Consider the following 22,787-nt stretch of genomic DNA (forward strand, 5'->3'; position numbering starts at 1 on the left):
AAAACTTGCCAACGCAAATAAAATGTTGCAAAATTAAAAAAATATATATCTAAAGTAGGTACATATTACTTTTTTTTATGTGATAAAATCTCACCTATTTTCTTTATTAGTATACTACTGCTCCGTGGATCTTCCTCTAGATGTAGAAGAAGACCAAAGAATTCATGGATGCTGCAGAAAGATAACATGATTCCAAGGCGTGGCCTAGGTAACGTTGTATATGATAGAAGGCCTGTGAACGAGGAGAGCTGACCCCAACAGTCTGCAAAGATGATATGTTTCGATGTAGCCAGGAAGAAGAAAAAAGACTACTGCTCCTACTACCATTACAAGACGGTAGAGCGCCACACTCGTCTACCCTGACACACACTGCTAACTTTCTTCACATCTACACGTCTAGTCATACGTGTCTTCCGGTTACGTAGAGTTTTGACACGAATTTCTTGTTAGTCGCATGTTAAAAAATACAGTGGAAAGATATATTGCTATCTAGTTACCTTACAAGACAGTACATGTTTGTCGTTCTGACTTATAACGCATGTGATTAATATTATGCTTAGTCATTAAACTAAACTAAACTGAATAAAAGGTGGTTTTTCACTGTAATATATATTCAATATTACCCTGGACTGGTACTTGAAGTGGAGAGCTGATCACCTTTCCTTCGTGTGTTAACGATCAAGATAACACTGCGTTTATATGACGCAGTGCCCTATGCACCATAGGGGTGTGGATAATTGTTTGAAAAAGAAGAATTACTAAATTCTGGCAACATAATACTAAGTATTATTATTACACGTTAAAATCAATCTTCATGAACGTCAAAAAGTGCGTGGAATTGACCCCCAAATATAATAAAAAATACCCATCAAGCATATGACTGACATCTAGCGAAATAACCAGAAATCATTTGGTTTAGCAATTTGGTTTGCGTCTAGGAAACAGTTTTTAATTATTTTTCACCCAGAGATGTCTCTGTATAATTTATTTAAATGGTTTCTCTGTGTTCCATTTATTTTTTTCTATTCAAAAACTATTGGTCGAATAATTTTAAATTTAACGATTTATTCCCCTATAAAGATTTCTGTTTTAATATATAAAATTTTCTAAAACATATTTATATATGTATATTTAGAATTTGCAACGAGTACACCATATTTTACTCAGTGCAAATACGAACTACATTTTAGGATATTATTTTACTGTCGCCTTACAGTCAGAAGCATCTAACTCCATTTTTTATTTCTTCTTTTTTTATCGTTTTAGACGCTTTTCCTTGCCTTTATTTTACCTCTGTGCAATTGACGATTTGAAAAACGCTTCGTGCCCCATCATATTATTTATCGATTTTATGCACTATTTGGTGCATAAAATCAATAAATAAATAAGAATACACGAGGACATAACAAAATACATGTGGAGCCGATAAACACTTCTAAATTTGGAGTAAGGTCCTTAAATTATAATACCCAAATTAACCAGCTGCTTGACACATATAAAATAAAACGCATTCGGTAATCCAAAATAAATGATCTGAGAGGGTACTTTATGAAAAGATATATCGCTCACTCCTTTCAAGAACGTCATAAATCAAAAACTGTCAGTTTTCAGTTATGCATGTTTTCGTAATGCCCAGAAAATGTACTATATTCCAGCAAAAGAGGCATATTTTCAACTTGATATTTACCCGCTACAGGGCAGAAAGTGACGTTTTTGCATTTTGAAGAAAAGGTATTGTTTAATTATTTTTTTGAATATGCTAAATATTTGTCAAATGGAGAAATAACCTCCAGGTTTTACTTAAAAAGATCTGTTGCAAAGTAAAAAGTTCAGTAAGTAGCTTGATATTTATTTTTAATACATTGTATTAAATTTTTAAACTTTAAAAACGTTCTCCTGAAAAATCAAGTTTTTTTATTTATGACGTTCTTGAAAGGAGTGAGCGATATATGTAGTGATTAGTCATATTTTCTTATTTTGTTTTTACCTTATGTTTTTTATATTTTCTCATTTGTTATATTTTATCTTTTTTTTTATTTTCTCATTTGTTTATTTTAAATATGCTTTTTGTGCCTATTTATTATACCTGTTTATTGTTTTTATATTTTGCCATGTATTAGTATTAGTTTTGGTTAGTTAAAAAGTAATCTTTTTTGATACTTTATTATTTGTGTTCCAGTCTTGTTGACCTTAATCCCATGTCCCAAAATGAGAAACAGAAATTACTCATCGGGAATATTATATGTATATATGATTTATGTATGTAATATGTTTTGAAATAAATAAAAATAAAGATTATTTTAAGACAGGAACACACGACGAGTCCTGGTTCTAGCCCTAATGTATGTAAGTGGTTGGAAGTGACAAGCTGACATCGCTCAGGGAGGCATCCTGCCCAACATCTTGGCCATGCTCCAGCCTAAGAAGGCACAAAAATACAATGACGTCATTTTCCCTCCTTCAAGCTCAACCCATTGACAACGTTTTTCTTTGAATATTTGTTTTTTATTTCAATATCATTTTTCTATTATAATCCATATTTGTATAAGCGTCCTTGAGGTAGAATTTTACGGAAATGGCGCTATATAAATCATCTAAGATTATAATCCAGGATTCGGACCTCACATACTAATAAAAGAGTTTCTGCTTAGTAAAAAGCTTCTTTACATCCCACCAATAGATGTCTCTAGTGAAGTTCTAGTGATTCAAGGACAAGGTTTCTAAATTGGTTCATATATATAGAACTTCCAAGAATTTGAGTAGGGTGGTTGTCAATAATGGGTAGAATTGGTGAATGTTACACGTGTGTAAAGTGATCACTTAAACCAGCCGATGACGGTCGTCAGCCCCGTAAATGCCCAGACTTCCATATTCTTCTTCATCTTTGATGAGATGTTAAAAAATAATATGAAAATAACTCCTGTAATTGGAGATAATCCAGATTTTGTGAACAAGTATTTGGAAACACTCAAAATGTTGTCTATGTCTATGTATGTCTATCTAAGATTAAAATTATTATCATTAAGTGGAGCATGGAGTTCTCAAAAGAAGGATGAAAGTAATTGTACGCGTTTTCAAGGCCCTTAGAAACATACTTAGTAACATAACCTTAAAAATGGTATATTTTTCTTTGTTTCAGTCATCGATGGAGTATGGTATCATTTCAAATGTTGGAAATTGCACAAAAATGTGTAATGAAGACACTTCTTGGATTCCCAACGAGAACACAAATTCGATGAGACATATCCATTCATGTTGTGAATAAAATAATCTGGTCAAATTAAAAGATGAAAAAAAAATTTCAACTAGTTTCAGGCGTCTCCCACTATGCGAAATAAGTCGGTTAGGATCTTGCATACATCTCCACAAAATGGTCTCTGCTGAAAAAAAAATGCTCTCTTAAACCAACTATAGATGGCTCTAGTTAACTCACAGATAAAAAGCGTCATGGGATTTATGATATTTGTAAGAGTTCCAAAAAATTGAGTAGTGTGGTTGGCAATCATGGGTGGAATTTGTGACTGTTATACGGAAGTAAAGTGTTCACTTAACTAAGCCTATGACGGTTGTAAGCCCTGTATTTACAGGCCCAGACTGTCATACTCAGATCATGGTCTATCACTTGATTCTTCCTAAGAAAGAACACTTGCCATTCCTCGCCATAACACATCATTCTTCAGTAATTCCTTCTCTGTCCAAGCGGCCAGACCATAGTCTAATAGAGTCCATAGAATGAATTACCTCTCCGCGTAAACCAATGCACCTTCTCTAATAACTTTCAAGAAACGTCTGAGACATTACTATCTATCATTAGAATCCTAACTCGGCTGTCCAAATTTAAAACACAGTAAGGGACTTTTTTGTAATGGGTTTTTTTTGCATTTATAGACTAAGTAGACTCTAATTAGCCCACAAATGCAAAAAAAAAACCTACTACAAAAAATGTCCCTTACTGTGTTTTAAATTTGGACAGCCGAACTGTCCATCTAACCTCCTCCCTCACAGAAATAGTATGAAATTGAAGTATTTTTGATAATATAAAAATACAAATAATTGTCTTATTATTAAAAAAATAATTAAAATAAAATATAATGGAGATACATTGTTTTTAGTGTGACATAAGTCTATGACATGAGATAAAACCCAGTCGTGTTATTGACTATGAAACACCGTATGGTGTGTGTGTATATGTGTATCGAGCTTGCCAGTGTGGGTTTATGAAATACATAGATATTTATCTACAGGATGCACACAAAATAATTTATGTATTTATTTTAAAAACATATTATATACATTGCTCACTCCTTTCAAGAACGTCATAAATCAAAAAACCTGATTTTTCAGGAGAACGTTTTTAAAGTTTAAAAATATAACACAATTTATTAAAAATAAATATCAAGCGACTTATTGAACTTTTTATTGTGCAACAGATCTTTTAAGGTAAAACCTGAAGGTTTTTTCGCCATTTGAAAAATATTAAATATATTTATAAAATAAATAATAATACCTTTTCTTCAAAATACAAAAACAACATTTTCTGCCCTGTAGCGGGTAAATATTAAGTTAAAAATATGCCACTTTTGGTGAGATATAGTACATTTTCTGGGCATTCTAAAAACATACGCACAACTGAAAATCGACGATTTTTGATACATGACATTGTTGAAAGGAGTGAGTGATATATTTATTTATTTATTTTAGGTACATGGATACATTTTTCATTATTTATTAATTATACAGTAGTTGTACAGGAGAAAGTGACCAACAAACAAAACGTAAAATGTTCAGGAGGGCCATTTAAGTCACTTTTGCTGGGCGAGAAAATAAACATCAATGCAGTTAGTCGTTTTTACCAAGTCAATATATTATACTTCCAAGTTTAAAATCCTTAAGGATGTTTTCAGGGCAATATTAAGCTAGTAAGATATCAAATAGTCAATGATCACGTTTTAGTAAAAACATGTACTTGGTCACTTTCTCCTGCATGACTTACGATAAATATTATGGCTCTTTAGCCTGTATTGAGCCGAAATGCTTACATGTTTATAGAATAAAGGGTTTTTTTTTAATTTTCATTGCTAGATTTTATACATTACAAGCTACTATAGCAATTTACAGTAAAAAGGTGGAATAATAATAAAAATATCACAAACATTATGACTGGACTGTAATTAAGTATGTTTCCACCTTGTCCCTACCAACGAGGAAATCAAGAGTTAATTCTATGAAAATTTAAAAAAAGTTATTTTTTTCTCACTTTTTTGTATGTATATTAGATAAAATTGATAAAATCAGTAAAAAACGTGTGTAAAATGAACTCCACCGACAAGACACAAATAGGTGGCTTGGTTGGTCTCTGAATTTTTTAATATGTTTTTAATTGTTTTTAATTGGACGACCACTGCTGACAATTCGTCGGCAGTTCTCGTCAGAACTTCGGGACGCGGATCTGACTTGGGAGGATGCAAGGGAGCTGGCAGCCGACAGAAAAGCCTGGAGACAGTTTGTGGACTCCATATGCTCCACCTAGGGAGCGGATGTGGCTATTATTATTATTATTATTAATTGTTTTATATAAATGTTTACAATTTATGTAAATACAAAAAGAAAGCATCATATTCTACCAACATTTTGCCAATATACATATATCGCAAGTTTAATAATGAAAACACAGCATCTAATATAAAAATTCATTAAAAAAAGAACAGACAAGTACCCAACCAAAATTATTCCCTTATCCGCACCCAATGGTGCATAGGGCACTGCATCATATTGACGCAAAGTTATCTTTATCGTTAATAATATGAAGGCAAGGTGATCACTCCTGCGCTTCAGGGAACAGTCCAGAGTAGTATTAAATAAATATTAGAGTGTAAAATCTAAACTAACTAACTAACTAACCATCACGCCGCTTCCCCGCAGAGGTAGGCAGAGAGAATCGAACGCCACACCACTCTGTCTTTGCAAACATTCTTTGCCTCTTCTACATTCATGTATCTCCTCATACATACCCGACGATTATTACGACTCCTGACCCGGCCGCTTTCAAGTATTTGACATACCTGATTGTGCCAAGTTTTCCTCAGTCGTCCTCTGCTTCTTTTTCCAACTACATTCGCCCCATAAATTTGTTTAACCGTTCTTTCTTCGCTCATACGCTCCACATGTCCAAACCATCTCAACACACCTTTCTTAATTTTATCGATAATGCTTATCTCAGCCTTACATTCTTTCCTTATTTCATCATTCGAACATCTATCAAACATCGTTTTGCCACACATTCGAGTGAGGGATCGCATTTAGTGTAAAATCACTAATATTTATTCTCAGCCCCCCTGGGAATTGAAACTGGGACCTCCAGCACGGTAGCTAAACACGCTGACCATAACACCACGGAGGCGGACTAAAATTAAAAAGATAATATAAGTTCACGGCCTTCCGAAACACCGTGTGGAAATGAATGCCTGTTTAAAATTAGTGTTTACCTACTCCAGTACTTATAGCAAACCTACTCGGATAATATATTCAGTGCTGCCATACTTCACTTTCAATTTCCGTGTATATTTTTTTTATTTTATTTTAAAAAATCAAGTTGAAAAAAAATATGTTTAAGCTGTTTGTGATATGAAACCTTCTGACCCCATATTATTTTAAATTAAATATAAATTAAATTTAAAATAAATTTATATTTAATTTAAATTTATAATTAAATAATATTATTTAACTAACTGGGTATTGGCAAAAGCAATATACTCTATTAGCAACGCCATTATATACAAAAAATATCTTTTCTAGATAAAGAAAACATATTTTTTGTATATGATGGCGTTGCTAATAGAATATGGTGCATTGAAATCAGTTACAGCAAATAAAAACCTATCAGCGGAAGCTAAACTGGCAGTGCACAAATGAGTCCCGGTTCCAACTCTAATGTATGGAAGTGAAACATGGAGTCGGCAAAAGAAGGATGAAAGTAGACTGAATGCAGTCGAAATGCGATCTCTCAGAAGAATGTGCGACAAAACGATGTATGATAGATGTGCGAATAGTGAAATAAGGAAGGAATGCAAAGCTGAGATAAGCATTATCGATAAAATTAAGAAAGGTGTGTTGAGATGGTTTGGACATATCGCTCACTCCTTTCAAGAACGTCATAAATAAAAAAACTTGATTTTTCATGATATCGTTTTTAAAGTTTAAAAACAGAATGAAATGTATTAAAAATAAATATCAAGACACTTATTGAGCTTTTTACTGTGCAACAGATCTTTTTAGGTAAAACCTGAAGGTTTTTTTTCCATTTGAAAAATATTTAGTATATTTAAAAAAATAATTAAACAATACCTTTTCTTCAAAATGCAAAAACAACACTTTCTGCCCTGTAGCGGGTAAATATTAAGTTAAAAATATGCCTCTTTTGCTGGGATACAGTACATTTTCTGGGCATTCCGAAAACATACACAACTGAAAATTGACGATTTTTTATTTATGACGTTCTTGAAAGGAGTGAGCGGTATGTCAAATACTTGTAAGCGGCTAGTCGTACTAATCGTCGGGTATGTATGAGGAGATGCATGAACGTGGAAGGGGCGAAGAATGTTTGCAAATACAGAGTGGTTTGGCGTTCTATTCTCTCTGCCTACCCCTACGGGAAGCGGCGTGATGGTAAGTTAGTTAGTTTACATATTATTACTCCGCAGTAAAAAATGTTTATTTTTAAAAATGAATCATACTCAAAAGCGACCTTTCAATTATCATTTTCCAACCTGACAACATCTGATTTGTGACGTCAGCGCAGAGGGGTCCCGAGGAAAATAAATTCAACACTAAAGAAACATTATCGTATACATACACAGCGCTATTTGCCACACGCTCAAATCGTTCACAGCACGTCGAAAGTACGGTCGAAAAAATATGTACACGATCGAACAGATTGATTGAAGCAACATTTTATTTTCGTATTTTCTACCCCCTTTAAAAAAACGTTTATTTAGGCTTTTTTAGTACTAAGGTTATTTTTTAGTATAAGTCGTGAAGTGGGGAGCAAATCTAGAATTAAGGATTTATATGGAGAGGTGTTCTTATCCACATACATACCATGTAAATACCAAATACAGTATCAAACAGATAAATTGAAACATTTTTTTTTTCGTATTTTCAACAACTTTAAAATTAAAAATGTCTTGGTGGTCTTCCTGGTATTATGGACCAGGGCTGTTTCTTTCAGTGACTGAGATGATGAATAGCGAGAAGTATCTTCCAATTATCTGTGAAGGAGACGTGTATTTACCAGTGCTTACTTTTTGTTATTTTATTATTATTTCATGTTAAAGACTTTTTGTTTCTCTATTAGTGTATTTTTATATTACATACTGTATGTATATTTATATATATATATATATATATATATATATATATATATATATATATATATATATATATATATATATATATATATATATATATATATATATATATATATATATATATATATATATATATATATATATATATAATATATATATATATATATATATATATATATATATATATATATATATATATATATATGTATATATATATATATATATATATAAATATATATATATATATATATATAAATATATGTATATATATATATATATATATATATAAATATATATATATATATATATATATATATATATATATATATATATATATATATATATATATATATATATATATATATATATATATATATATATATATATATATATATATATATATATATATATATATATATATATATATATATATATATATATATATATATATATATATATATATATATATATATATATATAAATATATATATACAAATATGCCAAATTCTAGAATACAGATACTTATTTTAACTAACTAACCTTCCACCGCTTCCCTCAGGAGTGGGCAGGAAGAATAGAACGCCACAAAAGTCTGTCTTTGCAAACAATCATCGCCACTTCCATATTCATTATTTGGTACATACCCAACGAATATTCCGACTCCTTACCTGACCACGCCCAAGTATTTAAAATACTTATATGATATGTTTAATATGATCATACCAAGTTTTCTTCGGTCTTCCTCTGCTTCTATTAATAACAACATACGCCCAATATAATTCATACGTTCATTCTACCTGTTTGAGTTCTCGGCAACGTCGATGGTTGATTTGAGAGAGCTTTTTATTAGGAAAAGACACTTATTTTTTGGGGTTAAACCTGAACGTTTTTTCTCCATTTGAAAAATATTAAATTTATTTTAAAAAAATAATTAAACGATACCTTTTATTCAAAATTAAAAAACAACACTTTCTGCCCTGTAGCGGGTAAACATTAAGTTAAAATATGCCGCTCTTGCTCGGATATAGTACATTTTCTGGGCATTCCGAAAACATGCACAACTGAAAATTGTCGATTTTTGATATATGACGTTATTGAAAGAGTGAGCGATATGTGATTTAATTATTTACAGATATACTTTATTTTCATACTATTTCTGTGAGCCTAAGCGGATCATTATTGAAAATAGGTATCAAATTGTGATAGAGTGGGTTCGAACCGAGAAACTGACTCCAGAGTCCGCGACACTAACCAAGGGACCACAACCCGACACATTAATTATATTGTACTTGACTTTTGGGTCTGTATAAGCCGATAAGACGCGCGCATGTGTTGGTAGAGGAGAGAGTGGTGTCACACCAGTACACACTAACGTAATATCAACACAAAGAATATTTTTGGGCAGTGGTCCGAAACCATTTTACATTTAAACTAACTAACCTTACTTTAACTCCAAGAATTAACAATAGATATGGGAGTCGAACACTGCAATATATCGTTCCAAACATTTTTAATTGGTTGCCGACGGAGGTTAGAGGTCAAAATAAAATATGGAACAAAGGTCAAATAAGGGAATGGGTAAATGATCAAGAGTTAATTTTATGAAATTTGTAAAATGTTTATATTCGTAATTTTTCTCTTTTTTTGTGTGTATATTAGGTTAAAATGGTGAAAAACAATAAAAAACGTATTCAATAAGAACTCCACCGACAAGACACACAAGGTGGCTTGGTGGGTCTTTACATTTTTTTAAAAACATGTTTAAAATTGTGATTTAAATAAATGCAAACAATTTATGTTAATATAAATAAAAATGAAAACCATCGTACATTTTTATTTTTATTATGTGACAGTGCTTCTTAAATACACATCGCTCACTCCTTTCAAGAACGTCATAAATAAAAAAAACTTGATTTTTCAGGAGAACGTTTTTAGAGTTAAAAATATAACACAATGTATTAAAAATAAATATCAAGCCACTTATTGAACTTTTTACTGTGCAACAGGTCTTTTAAGGAAAAACCTGAAGGTTTTTTCTCTATTTGGAAAATATTTAGTATATTTAAAAAAATAATTTAACAATACCTTTTCTTAAAAATGCAAAAACAACATTATCTGCCTTGTAGCTGGTAAATATTAAGTTAAAAATATGCCTCTTGCTAGAATATAATACATTTTTGGGCATTCCGATAACATGCAAAACTGAAAATTTACAATTTTTGATTTATGACGTTCTTGAAAAGAGTGAGCGACATGTAAAGTTTTTTTTTTACCATATATGCAGTTGTTTGACAGTCTTGTGTTGTAACTTGTCGAATATAATCTCTGTAAAAGTTCGTCTATGAAATTAAGTAGGTACCTATTTTTATTTTATTTTACTTAGTAAATACCACTAATAGTGGTATATACTAAGTAAAATTTAAATTAAAAATGGATAGGTTATACGACAGAGTGACTGCCGAATCAATTAATGAAACCTATTATCTTCATTATCGGTTTTTAGGTAACATAACACTATTTAATACAGCATTATTCGTACGAATCATTACAGCAATAATCCCATACTGTAGAATAGAATAGTATAAAATTTAATCTTTTTTTACTACCTTATTCCTTTGTTTTATAAAATACTATCATATAAACGATGATTGTAATACAAAATGTTGGTGATATATGATTCCAAAAATTCAACTATCAGGCAAAGGTTCAAACTAACCATCTTGCCGCGTCTCTTTCCCTCGCGGCTCCTCTCCCGCGAGTGCGAGCGAAACGCGCGCAGCTCGCTTCTCTCGCCGGGAGTCGAGCGTCTCGCTCGCTCCTACGGGCGGGCAGCACGTGCGAGGGAGACGGTCGGCTGTTTGGCTGTGCGTCTCGCGGTGCGTTGCAGTGTGGACACGCCGCGCGCTCGGAGCGTACGTCCTATAGCGCTGGCTAATTATTAATTAATATAATATAATAATACATCCGATATGGCCACACTTAAAATTATTTTAAATGGCCGTATTCTGATTTCAAATTGAAGTGTTCACGGCGAAAAACCGCGAAACGTCATTGCAAGAAAAGTAGTAAAAAAAATATTAAAATGTCGTTTTCGGTCGTAAAATCCACGTAAATTTTATAAAATTACGTTCAAATTCAGTGAAAATTTAACAATCTACACGATAAATGAAAAAATATCCTGTGAAATTAAAATAAATAAACAAAAAAACGTGTTTCAATAATAACTGTATAAAAAAATGCAAGTGAAAAAAATATAGTTACCGCATTTTGACGAGTGAAAATTTTTAAGAATTTTATAATTTTTTTAAAACAATAATACTTCATTTTTAAATTGTGTAACTGGTGTAACGTTTTTAAATTAATTTTAGTTAAATTTGATTAAAAATGGAGTTATTTTTAAATGTGTGAGTGTAAAATGAACATATTAAAATTTTAAAAATGAATTTGTGATTATAGATTAGAATTTTATCATTACAATATGGAAGGGGACACATACAAGGTATGTTGAGTATTTAAATATATTTATTTAATTAAATTTTTTATATTTATATATATTTTATTTTATTTTATGCAAGATGTATGTATTTTCAATTTATATATATATATAAATATATATATATATATATATATATATATATATATATATATATATATATATATATATATATATATATATATATATATATATATATATATATATATATATATATATATATATATAACAATATATATATATATATATATATATATAACAATATATATATATATATATATATATATATATATATATATATATATATATATATATATATATATATATATATATATATATATATATATATATATATATATATATATATATATATATATATATATATATAATATAAACATATATGTATAATATACATTATGTATGTAATATACATTGAAAGGGTAGCTTAATTTATAAAATAATATACACACAAGCAAATTACAAAACGAAACATCAAATTTGTATGTAATTAAAAATGAATCATCCTTTGATTTGTTTATTTAATTTTGAACATATTTTTATGAATAATATTCGTAATTCACTTGTTTTTGTCCGCCATTTTATCTGGAGTCCGCTTAGACGGCTGCATTGTGACATTATCGTGAAATTCGATACGGTTTTCGTAATAATTTTTACAATTGAAAATAAATTTCTTACTATTAATTGTCAGGTTGCGTCCGTCGCTCTGTGCCTACGTACCTAGCGCTTACTTCCCGGCGCTAACATACCGGCGACTGTACACTCGGTTCGAAAGCGTTCGGATGCAACTCGACAGTATTTTAATTTATTTCGCGTTTAATTTGTAGAACTCCATTTTATTTTATGTATTTTTTTGAGTCAACTAAGTTGTATTTTATTAAAAAAAACACATAAAAATTAATATTGTGACGATGGATCATTTTCAGACGGGAGGAATATCAAATTTAACATGCTGAACCTATAAAAGATTGTATTAGGATCGTTTTGTGTTTATAACAGCCGATATAATCAATATTTTCATTCATTATTTTGTTGTGAAAAATTCGCCTTCGTAAATACGTTGTTTTCGTAAGTTGGCAATGAATGACGTCACATAAACGATAGACTTATTTTAATGTTGGTGTCATTGCAAAATTATTGGCGGCTCTATTTGTTGATGTCTATGGTCCCCCCTCCACTCATATTTCTATAACACTGATGGTAGTATAGTGGCAAACAAACAATCCATATTACTACTATTACAGCTATTTAAACCATCGACAATAAACCATATGACGTCATAAAACGTTCGATGACGGAAATTTGATGACGTATGCGAACGCACGTTTTTCGTTTTATTAAAATATGTAAAGTTTAAACCTTCATATCTCCCTTAGTTCCCTACAGATTTCAATGAGAATGCTACCGATAGTCTTGTGATTTTTCATATTAATTTATTAGCCAATGATAACGCACCGTGAGAAAAATCCATTCGTGGTGGTACATACTTAAATTTTCAGTATCTGCCAGCTACACCCTACACATATTTTTGCTTTGAACTGGGAATATTTTGTAAAAATGCCAAAACTGTGTGTAAAATTAAAGAACTTCCGTTTTTAGACGGTCACGCTGTCAAAAAAAAAACGCAAACGATTTTTTAAAAATTAGTATTAAGATAATTCAGATAGAAACGCTAGACTCGAATTTATATTTTTAATTAATCATTTATTTAAAAATATTACATACATAAGTCATATATATTATATTCCCGATGAGTAATTTCCATTACTCATTTTGGGACATGGGATTAAGGTTAACAAGACTGAAAAAAAACGTTTATATGATGCACTGCCCTATGCACCGTTGGGGAGCAGATAAGAGTATTATACATTTATATATATATATATATATATATATATGTCCGCCTCCGTAGTGTAATGGTCAGCACGCTCGGCTACCGTTCTGGAGGTCCCGGGTTCGATTCCCAAGGGGGGTAAAATAAATATAAGTGATTTTTTCACTGTCATATTCATTCAATATTACCCTGAACTGGTACCTGAAGCGGAGGGCTGATCACCTTTCCTTCATGTATAAACCATCAAGATGACACTGCGTTTATATGACGCAGTGCCCTATGCACCATTGGGGTGCGGATAAGGGTTTTATTATATGTATATATATATATATATATATATATATATATATATATATATATATATATATATATATATATATATATATATATATATATATATATATATATTTTAAATGCAATACCTTGTGTCATTTCGTTAGACACATTGCTTTAAACGCTGACTTATAATACTAGCTAATAACTAAATGTATTTTCTGAGAAATCTGTCGTAATTTGACACTGTCGACAAAATAAAACATTGGTTTTGTTACTGATAAGCAAAAGTATTCACACAAATTTATCTACATACATTATGCATATACAGTAAATCCTCGATATAACGAACCTATGTTTAATGAACTTCAGATATAACAGACAGAAAATCTGGTCAAAAGAAGAAAAAAAGGTTATTTCATATATTAAATGTAAATGACATCAAACAACGATTTTTAGAGTATACTTAATTGTATTTTATTATTAAAAACACATGAAAATTAATTTAGTGACCATTGTTTCGCCTAGTTATTGCCATGGCATCCAATTGATAATGCCATAACAAGGGGAAACGATTGTCACAAAATTATTTATAAAACTTTTAACGATAAATTACCCAAATATGTTAACGATAAAATAATTAGTTTTAAACAAAAATTTCACGAACATATTCTAGAAATAAGGATAAAATAAGACTGCCATTTAAAAAAAAACCGTGTCACAATTTTTTTAATGTACATATAAGGGTTTGAAAATGTATGATGAGATGCCTGAATGTATGGAGAATGAAAAGAGTCTGAAAGAATTTTTAAATAAATGTTTTTTGTACTGTAAGCATATATATATATATATATATATATATATATATATATATATATATATATATATATATATATATATATATATATATATATATATATATATATATATATATATATATATATATATATATATATATATATATATATATATATATATATATATATATATGTATATATATATATTTATATATATATATATATATACATATACATATATATATATAAATATAAAATATATATATATATAAATATAAAATATTATGTTAATTAAGTGTAAATAATAGTTTGTATTAAATGTAATATATGCTAATTAAAAAAATATATAATAATTTGTTTTTTAGCAATAAAATACAATTTAGAAGACTCTAAAAATCAGTGTTTGATTTTAATATTTAATATATAAATTAAAATGGAGTTCTTCTGCTTCGATTACCAACGACATTCGCCCCATACCTTTGCTTAGCCATCCTTTCCTCACTCGTTCGATCCACGCGCCCAAACCATCCCTACACACGTTATTTTTCCATTTTATCGATAATGCTTATCTCATCCTTGCATTCGATAAAAACAATACCCATTATAAACATGAAATTTCTAAACGGATGTACTATCGGTTAGGGAGCACCGTGTGCATATGGCGACTCGTCACTGTATTGTCAATCCGTTGGTCTTTAATACAAGATACGTACCAACTCACACACACACACACACACACATTCTTCTACAGTATCGTATGTATGTATAATGTGACTATGAAGCGAGTGGAATGACTGACTGTCCGTAAAAAATGTCTCAATCGGACCGAATTAGTAGTTTTCAACATAAAAAAAATATATATCTGTATTTTGTATATTAAAAGTATTATTAACTTTGTGGTATGGTGATACAAAACTCTCCTTTCAACAACGTCATATATCAAAAACTTGATTTTTCAGGAGATCGTTTTTAAAAATTAAAAATATAATAATATGTATTAAAAATAAATATCCAGCCACTTATTGAACTTTTTACTGTGCAACAGATCTTTTTAGGTAAAACTTGAATGTTTTTTCTCCGCTTGAAATATATTTAGTATATTTAAAAAAATAATTAATCGATACCTTTTCTTCAAAATGCAGAAACAACACTTTCTGCCCTGTAGCGGGAAAATATTATGTTTAAAATATGCCGCTTTTGCTGGGATATAGTACATTTTCTGGGCATTCCGAAAACATGCACAGCTGAAAATTGACGATTTTTGATATGTGACGTTGTTGAAAGAAATGAGCGATACGGTGTCCATAGTGTAATGGTTAGCACGCTCGGTTGCCGTTCTGGAGGTCAACCTTGATCCCATTTCCTAAAATGAAAAATGGAAATTACTCATCAAGAATATTATACATGTATGGGACTTATATGTGTAATATGTATTAAAAATAAATAAATAAAATCGCTAAAATTTAAGGTACTATGATTTATCAAATTCTATTCTATTTTCGCCATACTTCATCACGATCAAAATACCACCAAAAATCTCTTAACGCAACGCGCTCTTATCGCCGAAGATCGATCAATGTAACTACACATATTAAATAAGTAAACATATAAAAATACGTAATATGACTAATGTATGAAATATGTTTTAAAAATAAATAAATAAATCGCTAAAATTGAAGGTACTATGATGTATCAAATTCTATTCTATTTTCGCCATACTTCATCACGATCAAAATACCAGCAAAAATCTCTTAACGCAATGCGCTCTTATCGCCGAACATCGATCTAAATTCAAATAAAAGTGAAATCGATGTACTATGTTGAATCGAACTCTATTCTATTTTCGCCATACTTCATCACGATCAAAATACCAGCAAAAATCTCTTAAACCAATGCGCTCTTATCGCCGAAGATCGATCTAAATTCAAATAAAAGTGAAATTGATCAGAATTGAGCAACAGCACTCACCATTTCGGGTCTGTGAGCATCTGTTCCCGCAGGTACCTACCCGGCTAGCTACCAACACAAGCGCCGACAGTGGATATATGTACACAGCACATGTGTGTGTGTGTGTGCGCGTGTTTGTGTGTGACGTGTGCTGGCATGTACTTAGGTGGAATGGTTAAAATTTAATCGCACATCCGATTCCATAGTGCCCCGAAGACGACAGATTACGACTCGAATAGGAATTGAGGAAGACTTTAAATGATAAATTTGGCGTTTAATTTGTACGACTCCATTTTATAATCAAAACGTAACTTTGTTTTAAAATCACTATAAATATTTTATTATAACTTAATTATAATGTCTACCGGTTTCCGAGCTAGCCGCTTCTTTATCAAGACTGATTAATACTAAAACACTATCTACTTGACATTATTCTAAATATTTTGACGGCTAGGCAAAGGAGCTTAGGTAGATCGGCTGTCCAAACTTAAAACACAGTAAGGGACATTTTTTTTGCAGTACGTTTTTTTTGCATTTTTGGACTAAGTAGCTTCTACTTAGTCCAAAAATGCAAAAAAAACGTACTACAAAAAAATGTCCCTTACTGTGTTTTGAGTTTGGACAGCCGAGATCTCAAGTGGCTTTATTTTTTTGTATAATGGAAATGGAAAATCACAAAGTTAGTGCTTTTAATATAAATTATAACTCCATTTTAATTTATGTATTAAGTCCTAAATCAAACGATGATTTTCTCAGTCTACTGAGTTGTATTTTTTTGTTTAAAAAAAACGCAAGAAAATCAATGCTGAGCAATTGTCACGCCTAGTTATGACATTTTCAAACGAATGTCTAGTTATGGCGTTTTCGTTCGTTTGAAAATGCCATAACTAGGCGAAATAATTGTCACAGAATTGATTTTTATGTGTTTTTAACTTAGTAGACTCAAAAAAATGTGTTTGATTTATTATAACATAATAATAAGATATTTGGATTTTTTTAATTTGGGAATTTTTTGTTGACATATTGACCTATCGTACAGAAATGGTAGATATATATATATATATATATATATATATATATATATATATATATATATATATATATATATATATATATATATATATATATAAAATGAAGATATTTATATCATTAATTAAATTAAAATAAAAAATGTTTTTCTACGTTACGACCGTATTGCACGTATAGTGCCAAGCGATCATTATTAACTATTACACACATACATATATACATGCATACATATCTACCGACGTGGAATATTATCATTTACGTGACATTGAAAATTATGTTTAGTACACAAAGAATGTTCTCAAATTCGTTAAAATACACAAGTATTAATATTCCTCAATTTTAAAAATATGTATGTATATATATATATATATATATATATATATATATATATATATATATATATATATATATATATATATATATATATATATATATATATATTATATACTGTATAATATACATATACATATCGCTTACTCCTTTCAAGAACGTCATGTATCAAAAATCGTTAATTTTGAGTTGTGCATGTTTTCGGAATGCCCAAAAAATGTACTATATCCCAGCAAAAGCGGCAAATTTTAAACTGAATATTTACCCGCTACAGGGCAGAAAGTGTTGTTTTTGCATTTTGAAGAAAAGGTATTGTTTAATTATTTTTTTTAAGATACTAAATATTTTTCAAATGGAGAAAAAACCTTCAGGTTTTACCTAAAAAGATCTGTTGCACAGTAAAAAGTTCAATAAGTGGCTTGATATTTATTTTTTAATACATTGTATTATATTTTTAAACTTCAAAAACGTTCTCCTGAAAAATCAAGTTTTATTTTATTTATGACGTTCTTGAAAGGAGTGAGCGATATGTAAATCATACAAAATACAGAGATAGTATGAAATTGAAATGTTTATGTAAATAATAAAAACACAAATATTTCCCTTTTGTGTTTTACAAATATGAGGGGAGGGGAGGGGGTGGGAGGGCTGACCATAGACATCAACAAATAGAGCCGCCAATAACTGAGCAATGACACCAACATTAAAATAACTCCATCGTTTCTGTGACGTCATTCATTGCCAACTTACGAAAAACACGTTTTTTCCAAGGCGAATTTTCCAAAAGAAAACGATGAATGAAAATATTGATTATATCGGGTGTTATAAACACTTCACGAGTCTAATACAATCCTTTATAGGTTGAGTTTGTTAAATTACATATTCCTCCCGTATGATAATGATCCATTATTTAAGATTAGCAAATAGCAACTACAATGCACATACCGAATAGCATATGATGCCAAAGGGTCAAACCTTGTTTTAACAGAGAAAATACTTATTTTAAAAATGACACTGAAATTGGTTTTTAAAGAAGACTTAAAATCATTTTTAATAAAGCTCGTTATTGTGAAATAAATGTATTTATAGAATTGAGTGAAGGTTGTTTCCGCCGGTGTCCGCCAGTATCTGGGTACAGTCGATACAATAATGAAACGAAGGTACAGTCAACTCATCAATATTTATTTAAAAATAATAAAATATTATTTTTTTCTTTATTACACATTTTTTTATTATTTCATATTTTGTCAGTCTGCATAGTATGTATTCGTTTGAAAATGCCATAACTTGGCGTCACGAATTTCATAGTTATGCATGTTTTTGGAATGCCCAGAAAATGTACCAAACACGGTTATTATTTATTATTATATCTACATTTATTTACATATATCGCTCACTCCTTTCGACAACGTCATATATCAAAAATCCTCTTTTTTTATTTATTGATTTGGTGTTTAATTTGTAGAACTCCATTTTGATTAATGTATTAATTTTAAATCAAACACAGATTTTTTGAGTCAAACATTCGTTTGATAATGCCCTAACAAGGCGAAACAATTGTCACAATATTAATTTTTTATGTGTTTTTGTTAATAAAATACAACTTAGTAGACTCAAAAAATCTGCAATTTTCAGTTGTGCATGTTTTCGGAATGCCCATAAAATGTACTATATCCCAGCAAAAGCGGCAAATTTTTAACTTAATATTTACCCGCTACAGGACAGAAAGTGTTGTTTTTGCATTTTTAAGAAAAGGTCTTGTATAAGTATTTTTTTAAATATACTAAATATTTTTCAAATGGAGAAAAAACCTTCAGGTTTTACCTAAAAAGATCTGTTGCACAGTAAAAATTTCAATAAGTAGCTTGATATTTATTTTTAATACATTTCATTATATATATATATATCATCCTATATGTCCGCCTTCGTAGTGTAATGGTCAACACGCTCGGCTACCGTTCTGGAAGTTCCGGGTTCGATTCCCAGGGGGGTCAAATAAATTTAAGTGATTTTTTCACTCTAATATTTATTCAATATTACCCTGGGCTGGTACCTGGAGCGGAGGGCTGATCACCTTTCCTCCATGTGTTTACGATCAAGATAACACTGCGTTTATATGATGCAGTGCCCTATGCACCATTGGGGTGCGGATAAGGGTTAGAGAGATATATTTCAACTTTAAAAACGATCTCCTGAAAAATCAAGTTTTTTGATATGTGACGCTGTTGAAAGGAGTGAGCGATATACCATAATTTTTATTTATGAATCTTTTTATTTGAACAGTTATTATAAATATATATTTTTTAAATAGCTATTGCTGTAAGTAAATGTGGACGAGTTGACCGTATCTGTAAGTGGGCAAACTACTTACACACGGCCATATTTATTGAATCATGGATGAAGGAATAAACGGAGAGCGTTTTAAATAAAAATAATAATAAATTATTTTATGTATTAATTTTAAATCAAACACAGATTATTAGGGTCTACTAAGTTGTATTTTATTAACAAAAAACACATAAAAAATTATACTGTGACAATTGTTTCGCCTTGTTTCGTTTGATAATGCCCTAACAAGGCGAAACAATTGTCACAGTATAATTTTTTATGTGTTTTTTGTTAATAAAATACTTAGTAGACTCAAAAAATCTGTGTTTGATTTAAAATTAATACATAAATTAAAATGGAGTTCCACAAATTAACGCCAAGTCAATAAATAAATAATAAATTATGTTTGATGTTTTAAATTTATTTTGTCAAATTTCATATAATGTTTCATTGGATAAGTATTTACCGATTGAAATTATTTATTTTTTTATTTTATTATTTAATCACTTTTTTTAATAACTTTGAAGTGGACTAACCCAAATTTGCAGCAAAGTCGAATAATAAATAGAAAAAAACTCCCCGCAGGAGTAGGCACAGAGTATAGAACGCCACACCACTCTGTCTTTCGCATTCGTGCACCTCTTCATATATACTGGGCGATTGTTTCGGCTCCTGACCCTTCAAATATTTGGCGCATAACTTATGCCAAGCTTTTTTCGGTATTCTTCTGCCCCTATTTCCATCGTCTCATAAATTTGTGCTACCCACTCGTACGTTCGACATCCAAACACACCTTTCTTAATTTTATCTAGAATGCTTATCTCAGCTTTGCATTCTTATATCGTAGTCATATAGGAGAAAGTGACCAAGTGCATTATTTACCGAAACGTGATCATTGACTATTCGATATCTTACTAGCTTAATATTGCCCTGAAAAACATCCCAAAGGATTTTAAACTTGTAAGTATAGTATATTGATTTGTTAAAAGTGACTAACTGCATCGATGTTTATTTTCTTGCCAAACAAAAGTGACTTAAGTGACCCTCCTGAACATTTTACGTTTTGGTAGTTGGTCATTTTCTCCTGTACGACTACGATATATATATATATATATATATATATATATATATATATATATATATATATATATATATATATATATATATATATATATATATATATATATATATAAATCTATATATATATATATATATATATATATATATATATATATATATATATATATATAAATAATTAAAATTCATCTTTGTTGAATTATCTATTAAAATTTTGATTAAAATAAAGCCAATCAATAAAAATGGCTCTTCTTATACCATTACTATATCCATGTTTGCTGGCGAAATCAATACCGAATCAGCGAAATACATACATAATGTAATGTACCCACGTCGGGCACCTCGCGGCAGGGCCGCCCGGGCCGCGGCCCGCGGCCCGACGTGTCGGTCTAGTGTTGGTCACATCAGCTGTCCATATATGCATACCCTAAAAATGTTAGGCCGGTTCGATAAAATTTGTCGACCGTTCCCTTTCAATGTGATGAAATTGTTTAAAACCTTTTTTTTAGTTTATTAAATAATTACATTGAATCAAACCTTTATCCGCTCCCTATGGTGCATAGGGCACTGCATCATATAAACGCAGTGTTATCTTGATCATTAATTAACACATGAAGGAAGGGTGATCAGCCCTCCGCTTCAGGTGCCTGTCCAGGGTAATATTGTAATATCGAATAAATATAAGAGCGAAAAAATCACTTATATTTATTTGACCCCCCCCTGGTAATCGAACCCGGGACCTCCAGTACGGCAGCTAAGCATGCTGACCATAACACCACGGAGGCGGACAAAAAATTACACAGGACAGACTTAATTTTCTTTTAAAAACATTTGATGTAATCGATTTTTTGTTGTTGCTTAAAATACCGTTTTTGTATTGAAAAAATTAGATTTTCATTGTAATAAATACATGGTTTTAAAAAGAACAGAGCCGTTGAAAGGTAAGGAGTTAAGAAATTATTATAAAATATAAATAAAAACCCATAAAACAATTCTGAAAAAAAATGTGCATGGAGACTTGTCTGGCATCTCGCACAGCCGATTGCCTTTCGAAGAATGTGTTTGCGCGTTGCATTTATATGTATTTACACAATCATTGGTGAATGATGTACGTGTGTAAAGTGATCACTTCACCAGCCTATGACTGGCCGACATACCCAGACATCCATATTCTTCTACATCTATGTTGAGAAGTCAAAAAATGTAAAAATAGCTATACATATTTTTCATGGCGGGCTGCGTGCTTCTTGACAGGCGCTGTCATTTTAAATCTGAAATGTTTTCGATTGCGTATC

At 30.3% G+C, this 22,787-nt stretch overlaps 1 protein-coding gene across 1 annotated transcript in view; it reads left to right on the forward strand.

Annotated features, from left to right (window-relative positions):
* Nucleotides 1-11,251: 11,251 nt before the first annotated feature.
* Nucleotides 11,252-22,787, forward strand: part of LOC148311705 (uncharacterized) — a 59,775-nt gene continuing 48,239 nt past the window's right edge. The window contains exon 1 of the mRNA XM_088256213.1: nucleotides 11,252-11,865. Coding sequence (XP_088112339.1) covers nucleotides 11,845-11,865 — 21 coding nt within the window. The 5' untranslated portion in view covers nucleotides 11,252-11,844. The remainder of the gene's footprint in view (nucleotides 11,866-22,787) is intronic.

Source organism: Brachycentrus maculatus, unplaced genomic scaffold (assembly GCF_059751285.1).
Source record: "Brachycentrus maculatus isolate JH-2025_06_01 unplaced genomic scaffold, ASM5975128v1 h1tg000059l, whole genome shotgun sequence".
In the NCBI taxonomy this organism is placed as follows: Eukaryota; Metazoa; Arthropoda; class Insecta; order Trichoptera; family Brachycentridae; genus Brachycentrus; species Brachycentrus maculatus.